General features: G+C 65.6%; 2 protein-coding genes across 2 annotated transcripts; one reads left to right on the top strand and one right to left on the bottom strand.

The window, feature by feature from the left end:
- The first annotated feature begins 698 nt into the window (after positions 1–698).
- LOC129045710 (uncharacterized) lies at positions 699–6,212 on the top strand. Its single transcript, XM_064573625.1, has 4 exons — positions 699–794; positions 1,817–1,937; positions 4,722–5,768; positions 6,208–6,212. Exons 1-4 carry the CDS (start codon positions 699–701, stop codon positions 6,210–6,212), a joined length of 1,269 nt encoding a protein of 422 aa, XP_064429695.1.
- On the bottom strand, positions 4,156–7,795 carry LOC123841284 (small integral membrane protein 10-like protein 2A). Its single transcript, XM_045870912.2, has 2 exons — positions 6,975–7,795; positions 4,156–6,091 (listed from the first exon to the last, which is right to left on the bottom strand). The coding sequence occupies exon 1, from the start codon at positions 7,622–7,624 to the stop codon at positions 7,388–7,390; it is 237 nt and encodes a 78-aa protein (XP_045726868.1). The 5' UTR covers positions 7,625–7,795; the 3' UTR covers positions 4,156–6,091; positions 6,975–7,387.
- Between the last annotated feature and the right edge of the window lie 878 nt (positions 7,796–8,673).

Raw genomic sequence — 8,673 nt, 5'->3', positions numbered from 1 at the left:
TTTTATTTGGGGGGTGGGGGATGAGGAGCTTCTTCCACAGCTCATTCCTCTATAATGTTGAATAGAAAGGGCAAAAGTGCACATCCTGCATTGTTCCCGATGTGTAGAGAAAAGCTTCATTCTTTCACCATTGAGTGTCATGCGCACTATAAGATTATGTAGACACGCCTTACTAGGTTGAGAAAATTCCTTTCCATATACCAATTTTGTTGAAAATGTTTATCATGGACGGGTGTTGGATTTTGTCAAACCTCTTTCCCGCACCTACTGTAATGGTCAGGTTTCCCCCTGCTTATGTTAATATGGAGTAAAACATTGACTTCAAGATGTGCAACCAACGTTGCGTTCCAGAGAGAAATCCCACTTGCTCCTGGTATGTATCCCTGGGGTGTTCGGACCAGGCCCTACCTGGTCTCCCCACTTAGGCAGAGAAAAGAGAATGGCACTGTCGGGAGCGAGGAGCATGTTCTAGGGCTGGAGCCTTGCTCAAAAGCCTTCCACGACAGGCTCTTATCTTCCCAAGGACCTCACCGAGGAGCCCGCTGTCCCCCTAAAGCACACACGGGGGCACCCGCCCCGGCCCATTGCTCTATGGCCACCATATTGGCTGTCTCACCCGCGGTGGGAGGAGACCGGACCTCCTTGCCTCCACCTCTCCGGGGCCGCACGAGCCTGTCTGCTGCCTCCCCGTTGGCTCGATGGTGGCAGGGGAGGGCCCTACGTGGCCCGCGCCCGGAGGTCCTGAGCCTGGGGGTTTTGCCGGCTCCCTCGAGGGCAGCAACGACCCTTGGAGGGTACGGAGGCCGAGGCACAGAAGCAGGAGGTGCGGGCCCTGAGAGGCTGCTGTGACCACAGAGCATCCACGAGGCCGAGGCTGTGAGACAGGCAGGCCCTTTGCTTTGTTTTGTGTGGTGGGCCACCCGGGTGGTGGTGACCTCGGGACCTTGCTCAGCCTTGGGACCAGGGCTGTGGCCGTCTTCCAGAGGAAGGTGGACTCTGCAGAGGGGGACTGCCTGAGGCAGCTCGGTGCCCTGCCAGGGGTGTCTCCGTCCCTCTGTCCCCCACGCAAGGATCCTCTCCAGAGGGGCTCCCCCACCGCTGCTCCCGGCTGCAAGGGTGGCTCCATCTTGTGGGCATGGGAGGCCGTGTTCCCAAGTCCCCGACAGCTGGCTCTGCATCCAGCTAAGCCCCAAATTCTCCGGACCCACCGCAGCGGTGACGATGCCTGCAGAGAAGCGTGGGGCGGGGGGTTCCCCTCCCCTGCATTTCCCCAGCAGTGCCCCCAGATTCCTCCCTGAGCTCCCGTTTGCTGGGTCCCCCTGATTTGAGGGTGCATTTGATTGCGTTTCCCAAACACGCGTGTATCTGAAGCCAAGTGGCCAAGTCTTGGGTCTGTCGCTGGTAGGAGGACACGGGCCACACTGAAGTGGCTCACCTTTGTATCCTGAAATCCTGCCCCAGAGTCTGGCACTGAGGGGGTGACTCAGGGGACAGCAGGGCAGGCATCGCTGTGTCGGGGGCACCGTGAACACTGAGAAGGTTCGCTGCGGTGGACGGCGGGCCTGCTCCGAAGCGTGGACCTAAGGAGCCCTTGTCTGTGCGGAGCACTGGGCTCAGGGCTGACCGGGCATTCCCGCCACGTGGTCCTCAGAAAACCCCGCAGGGAGGCGGGAGCGTCGTCAGGTCCCCGTTACAGCCGGGGCAGGGGGACACGCGCAGGGGAGAGCGGGCACCCGGCTGGTGTCCCCCAGACCCCGAGGCCCGGCAGCCATTCCCTGCCATGGGGCCCCCGCCTCTGGGGCGCCTCCTTCTGCAGGGTGAGTGCGCGGGGGGCTCCGGAGCGGAGAAGGGTCCCGTCTGTGGTCGGCGTCATCCTCCCAGCAGCGCCCCGGCCTTCCTGGTGCCCGGATCGGCCCGCAGCTCCTCTGCCCCGGAGAGTGAGGCCCGCAGGGGAGGCCGAGTCTCAGCGGGCTGGGCCACGGAGAGCTCCTGCTTAGCTCTCTCCTCTCTCTTCCTCCATGGGGGGGGGGGGGGGGCAGTGCCCCGAGGGGAGCCGGGAGGGGGGCTGCGAGCCCGCCCAGAAAGGGTGTGAAGGTGGCTGGGGGAAGCCAGGGCCCGCGGGAGGAGGGGGCGAGAGCATCCCACAAAGGCTCTCCAGCCGCAGTCGAGGGTCCCCAGCACGACGGCGGGAAGCAGCCAAGAGACCGAGGACAGGGCGGGAGGGCTCCCCAGGTGGGAAGCGAGCGGCAAACCCGGACAGGTGGAGACAGAGGGGATCCTGGGCTGACCCCTGTGCTCTGGATGGGAACGGCACGGACCCTGTCCTCTCCTGGTTTGCAACAGACACAGGAATAAGATCTTCTAAACTCTCAACTCGAGTTTCTCCAGTAAGAGGGGCCGCAGAACCTTGGAGGAACGGCTGGAGCAGTGGCATTTCCCATTTGCAACAAAACAAACCGGAGAACCACACATGGAAGGTGGCGAAGAGGGGCTGTCAACCTTGGGAAAGCCTGGGCACCAGGGAGACGTGCTGTCCAAGCCCCCCGCGGGCAGCCGGAGCAGGGAGCATGGGGAGGAGGGCGCCGAGCCGAACCCAGGGACGGAGCGCTGCGGACGGGCGGGAGGCAGGGGCACTGCGCCAGGGAACTGACCCGAGAGGCCTGTCTGGGCGGCTGCCACGTGAGGACGTGTCCACACACCCACCTGCCAGAGTCACGGGTCTGTACGGAGGCCCTCACCGGGTGCAGTCCCACATGCTGTCCAGACGGGCCCAGCCACACCTCACTCTCTCCAGGCTGCGACCTGGGGACAGCTCCTCGTGGGGCGACGGTGGGTGGAAGGTCCACTCCAAGGACAGGGCAGGAGGTGAGGAGCCTCCGCTTGCTCAGGTCAAGCTTGCGGCTCATGCGGGGACCAGAGCCTCGCATGACCTCCTCCGAAGGTGGCCGTGGGGATGATGAGGAGGTTCCGGGAACAGAGCAGGCGGCAGGGCCCCAGACACTGGGCAGGCTCTCCACACCTGCCAGTTCCCTTCGCTTGCTTTCCTCTCCTCATAGAGACGATGTGCTCCAGGTGAGGCCGGAATAAACGTTGAGCAGCCACCGACCGCTGAAGGGCCACGGCCACACTGCAGGCTCCCTCCTGGCGACGCGAGAGTGCCCGTGGCCGGCCTGGGGCCACACGGTGGTCCGTGGAAGAGCTGGGCTCAGGAGGCCGCCCTGAGCCAGAGCGGAAGCTGCCTGCCTTCCTCGGTGGCACGGAAGGGTGGTCCTCCCTCTCCAACGTGCCTGGGGCCCCGAGCTCCGGTCTGACCCTCCCCTCTTGGTGGCACCAGGCTGCGTGATCCCTGGGCTGGGTTTGGGACCAACAGGGACTGAACGCGACCATCTGGACAAAGCGGAGGGAAGCTCAGGGTGCTGGCAGGGACCGGGGTCCATCCCTCTGGGTGGCAGGTGCCCGAAGGGTCTGTCTTGTCAGGGTGCTTTGACCCCTGGACGTTCCCAGCGGGTGGAGCACGCCCAAGGCCCTTACCCCAGGCTGTGCTCCTCAGGGGGACCATGACCCTGCATCCTCAGGAGCCTCCTCCCCGCGGACTGTGGGCCTTCCTTCTTCTACCTCAGCCACTGAGGTCCCCAGGCGCCCTCCACCCCCCTCTGCCTGCCTGCCCGCCCTCAGCCCTACAGCCCTTAGAGCCCATGGCCAGGCTTCTCTGGGGAGTCACTAGGCTGGGGCTCTGAAGGGACAGTTCGGGTCTCGGGGGGCCGGGGTGGGGGAAGGCCAGCAGGCTTCCGGTCCCCATGGTTTTACCTTTTCCAAAACTGGGCGCCCACCTGGCTGGCAGGGAAGCAAGGGGCACCTCGCCACCTGCTGTTGCGGACAGGTCTCCAGGTGACCCAACATGATGTGCAGGGAGCCTCTTTCACCCCCACCCCCAGCCCACCCTCAAAAGAGAGGAGACCTAGGTATCAGGTCATCCAAATAAAGGTTGTGAATGGGACAAACTGCCACCTCTCTGGCCAGGCCCGTGCCGCCGCCTTCTCCAGGGGCCCTGGCCCCGCAGGCCTCCACCCCTGCAGCCCTCCGCGGCCCTCCCAGGTGACTTCACGGCCGGCCCCCCTCCTCTAAGCCTACCGCACCACACCAGAAGAGGAGGCCTCCAGTTTTCTTTTACTTTATTGAACTCAGGGAGGGTTTGTTTTTTTAACTTAGAGTGACAAGATCTGACAACACCGGGAACGAGACCGTGCTCTGAGCAGCAGGTGCTGACCAGTACAGTTAATCACACACAGCAAAGTGACAGTCATCTCCAGCCCGGGTCTCGGATTCTGTAGAAGCTCTGCTGCCTGGAAAACAGACTGCAAATAAATAAAGTGCATCGAGAGCCTGTCAGGCAGCCAGGGCCCAGTGCGGGCAGAGGGAAGGTGGGGGCTGGGGAGAAGCTCGCTACCTACTCAAGGCCAAACCGGTCAGAAAAGCAGAGGCAGGACCACAGGCCGAAGAAGGGCAGCCCCTGCCCAGTCGCTCGGGGGCTGTGCGGAGACTTCCGGGCCCCCGGGGCGGGGCAGGCACTGGCTGGGGCGCCCCGCGGGGCAGGCGTCTCGGGCCAGGGCCCTGAGGCTCCCCCCACCCCTCTCCCTGTGGGCAAGAGGTGTCACAGGCCCCAGGCAGCTCCAGCTGAGCCACAAGGCCGCAGCTGGGGAGCAGGTCACCCCGAGGGTGAGACGGGGCCTTGCAAGGGGCACATCTGTGGATCAGCCCCAAGGAGGCCCCACGTGGCTCTCACACGCTGTCCCCGGACATCTGTGGATGGAGTCGGCAGGCCGGCAGGCTCCCAGAAGTGGTCCTGGGTGGAAAGGGTTGGGGTACAGGAGGCGCCACCGGGACCGGGGATCCCAGGACACTTGGCACAAGGCGGGAAGCCATCACACCCTGTCTGTGGGAAGCTGCAGGGGACAACACATGGCGGCCTCATCTGGCCTCGGTCCCCGGGGTGAGGCGGGCACAACTCTTCACTCAGGACCCGGCCTCCAGCGTGGCGGCTGAGGAGGCCAGGAGGTGTGACACTGGGCCACCGTGTCCCTGGGGCTGGCCAGCCTGCTTGGGGTTTCAGGCCCAGGAATTCGGAGCCTGGGAGCCGAGAGCAACCAGTGACAGAGTGGCTGTGGGACCGGGGTCCTTCCTGGCCCGCCTCGGGAACCACGCCTGGCCATCCTGGTGCGTCAGGGAGCTGTACACCGGGGGCCTCCAGGGCCAATTCAAGCCCATCCAGAGGAGGTTCTCCTGTGGGATCCTGGGCTTGGGGCTGGGGAGGGGGGCGCGAGCCTGGGGACAGACAGATGGGGTCGTGCCGGGTCCCAGCCCCATCCCAGGTTCATCCCTTCACCCTCCTGGTTCCGTCCTGTCCCCAGCAGCCACGCCACCCCCTGCCACCCCCACCCTGCCACCCAAACTGAGAGGCTTGTCCCACTCAACTGCCGAGGAGCCCTTGGTCCAGCCTGGGGTGGGGCGGCAGGGGAGGCCAGGCTCTGTGGGTAAAGACCTCCACTCCGCAAGGCGTTCTAGGACTCTCTCCTGTGTCCATCTCAGCGCTGACGGTCTTCCCTGTGACCTCCCACACCACTCCAAGAAAAGCCAGTTCCCCACATTCCCTACCCTGCACCTCTCTCTCTCTCTCTCTCCCCCTAGGTCCCCCGGGGGGGCCTTGAGCTCCCCTTCCCCACCCCACCTGTGCCAGGTGTTCTCAGATTCAGCCCCACCCCTTCTTATCTGTAGGACAAGGACACGTCTCTCCCTGTCCCAGAGCCAGCTTTTCCAAGCATCAGGTGGGGAGAACAGAAGGCCCTCAAAGTGTTGCTAGGAGATGCAGAGCTGAGGTGACAGGGTGGCGTCCTTCCCCACGCCAGAACGGGACCACTGGCTACCCCAGCCCTCGGGGCCTCGGCCTGGAAGGTCCTTTCTCTCCTCCTGGGCCAGGCCCTTTGCCCAGCTGCTCCCCGGGCAGCTCCGGGGCCAGGGGCGGCCCCTGGGCACGGATTTGAGTCTCTTGACAAGGCCACGGAAGGGGTGGGTCACCACCTACAAACCCCGGTTCCTGAAAGACAGAAAGAGATGGAGACTTCACAGTGGCCTCCGCACGGAGAGTGGGGCCCGTTCGCCCAAGGGCCGCCTCCTCGCAAGCCGCTTCTCCAGCCGCTCTCCCCACCCCAGCCTGAGAGCTGCCCTGGGCTCCAGGGGATCCCCACTCCCCCGGCTCCTCTGGGGGCACCGGGGCTGCTGCAGGCGGCCTTCAGCGGCACCCGCAGGGCAGACGTGGGGGCCGGAGGGCGGGCGGCTGCGTTGGCGCAACAGCGAGACGGGGGGGGGGGGGCAGGGACAGAGCGGAGCGGCCTTCCCCCTCCCCCGGGTCTCCACATGTCCAGGCGCCCAGCGCCAGAGGGCGCCCCCAGAGCGGGAGGGGAGCAGTGGGCGCAGCAGGAGCAGGTCCAGAGCAGTCCCCCGGCCCCCAACACAGGGCGGGAGGCAGTTCTGCCACGGGCCGGGAGGGAGATGCCCAGAGCCCAGGGGCCTGGGGGCTTAGAAGGCGCCCGACCAGGGCTTTGGCCAAGAACACAACCACCCTCCCTGCCTGGCCCCCCAAGGGGGGTGAAGGGTGGCAGCATCTTTTCCTTCTAGAGCCTTCCCCGGCGCCTCCCCCGGCCCATTCCCCTCCACTCCCTGGGGTTCAGGTGGCAGCACCAGGGCCTCCGGGGAAAGCGGGGCGGGGACGGGCTGACCCTCCGAGATGCCCGGGCCGCCGCCGCCCCCCACCCCCGTCTGGGAATGAGGACCGGGGAGTCCGGGGCGCCTGCGGCCCCCCGCCTGGCCAGCTCGGGGGCTGGCTTCCAGGGCTCCCGTCCCCAGGTCCCCCTGTCACCGAGCTGTCATGGCAAGCGCCGCCGCCGGCCCGCACGCAGGTCCAGCCTCCGGCCTCCTACCTGGCGGACCCGGGCCAGTCAAGCCCCTGCTGCGGAATGTTTCCTTGCTGCTTCCCGGGCTCTGGCCGACGGGAGGCAACAGGTCGGCCGCACTCCAACCGGGTTTGGTTCTTTTCTCTTTCTTCTCGAGCCCGACGCAAAGGGCCCCTTTGCAGAGTTTCTGTGCAATAGGTCACCGGCCGCGCCGCGGGCGGGGGGGGGTGGGGGGGGCGGGCGGCTCGTGGCCGGGGCCGGGCCGGGTGGCTCGGCGGCCGGCTGGCCGGCGTCCTCCCGCGCAGGTCTAGGGCCCGGCGGCCCGGGCCGCCCGGCCGCCTGCCCCCGCCGCGTCCCGCCGGCCGTCCTCCATGCCGGCGCCCCTGCCCGGCGCGGCCCGGCGCGCGGGACCCTCCGGCCGGGGCTGCGGCGGCGCCCGCTCACTCGATCCGCACCTGCAGGCGGACGTTGAGCATCACCGAGGCCACCACGTAGAAGTAGGGGAAGTTCATGCGCAGCCGCCAGGCCAGGTCGAAGAAGGTGATCAGCGTGCGCGTGAGCCCCTTGCAGAAGGCGCCGTACGAGCCGCGGGCCGCCGCCGAGCGCGACAGCCGCACCGCCAGGCCCGACAGGGCCGCCGCCGCCGCCGCCGCCGACAGAGCCGCCGACGCCGCCATGGGCGCGGGCCGGCGCGGGCCCCGCAGACCCAGGGGAGCGCGAGCGGCCGGGCCGGTGGACGCGACGCCTGAGGCGCCCCGCCGGCCGCCGGTGCCGCCCCGCCCTCGGTCACCCCTTCCCTGGCCCGGCCGGGGATGCGGCCTCCGCGGCCGCCGCCACCGCCCCCGCCCCTCCGGAGCCGCCTACGGAGAGCTCCGCCCCTCGCCGGCTGCCGGGGCGGCCGCCGCGAGCGTAGCCCCGCCCCGGCTGTGGCCACGCCCCCGCCCGGGCGCCGCGGAGCGGCCGCCGCCGGCACGGGGCCGCCCACGGGACCGCCTCGCCAGCAAGCCCCGCCTCCCGCTGGGCGCCCAAGGGCAGAGCCCGAGGGAAGAAGGGACCGCAAGGCGGTGTCCCCAGGGATCGCTTTGGGGGCGTGTCCTTGAGCGGAGCGGCGGCCGAGTGTCCGGACCGCTCTACGGATTCCGTGCCGACGGCCTACCGGGAAGGCTCCGCCTGTTTACCTTATCCCCCTTGCCCACTGTCTCCACAGAAAACCCGGCCAGGCGACCCATTGTACCTTTCTTTAATTCGCATTTCTCTGCTAACTCAGCAGCACTGTAGAGTTTCACCAAACGCACAGGCGCTTTTTTTTTTTCTTTTTGCTATATTTGCTGGTCATGTGTATTTCTTTATTGAATTGCCCCATTGTCTTTCTTTTACCTGTAACGGAGGAAAACTTTCCCTCTATACTCTAATATTCTATTTGTACACACCTCCTAGGTTATGAAATAGATCGACAACAGGCAGATTAACTGTAGGAAAGGTATACACATTTATTAAGTTTTAATATTACCTGAACAGGGACATCACAGAAAAAAAATGTGAACACCCAGAGAGGCAGTGAGATTTGAGAGCTTATATACCATCTTAATAGGGGAAGGGGAATGGAGATGTAGGCAATTTAGGGGAGACTAAATGATTTTTAGGAAGGACGAGTGGGTTCTTAGAATAGATAGGAGATATGACAGAGTTTGGATGTGGTATGGACTTCTCATTCCTCCCCCCGCCT

The sequence above is a fragment of the Mirounga angustirostris genome, unplaced genomic scaffold (assembly GCF_029215605.1).
Source record: "Mirounga angustirostris isolate CCGP_5_RB_7025 unplaced genomic scaffold, mMirAng1.0.hap1 SCAF_11, whole genome shotgun sequence".
NCBI classification, from domain to species: domain Eukaryota; kingdom Metazoa; phylum Chordata; class Mammalia; order Carnivora; family Phocidae; genus Mirounga; species Mirounga angustirostris.
This window is presented reverse-complemented; position numbering and strand designations above follow the sequence as displayed.

Excerpts from the sequence above, each read along its gene's own strand:
- LOC129045710 (XM_064573625.1), top strand. The coding sequence starts at position 699 with ATGGTGGCAGGGGAGGGCCCTACGTGGCCCGCGCCCGGAGGTCCTGAG. Across the intron at positions 795-1,816 it reads GCAGCAACGACCCTTGGAGG|GGTGAGTGCGCGGGGGGCTC; the intron begins GTACGGAGGCCG and ends CTCCTTCTGCAG. Across the intron at positions 1,938-4,721 it reads CAGCTCCTCTGCCCCGGAGA|ACGGGGCCTTGCAAGGGGCA; the intron begins GTGAGGCCCGCA and ends CCCGAGGGTGAG.
- LOC123841284 (XM_045870912.2), bottom strand. The coding sequence starts at position 7,624 with ATGGCGGCGTCGGCGGCTCTGTCGGCGGCGGCGGCGGCGGCGGCCCTG.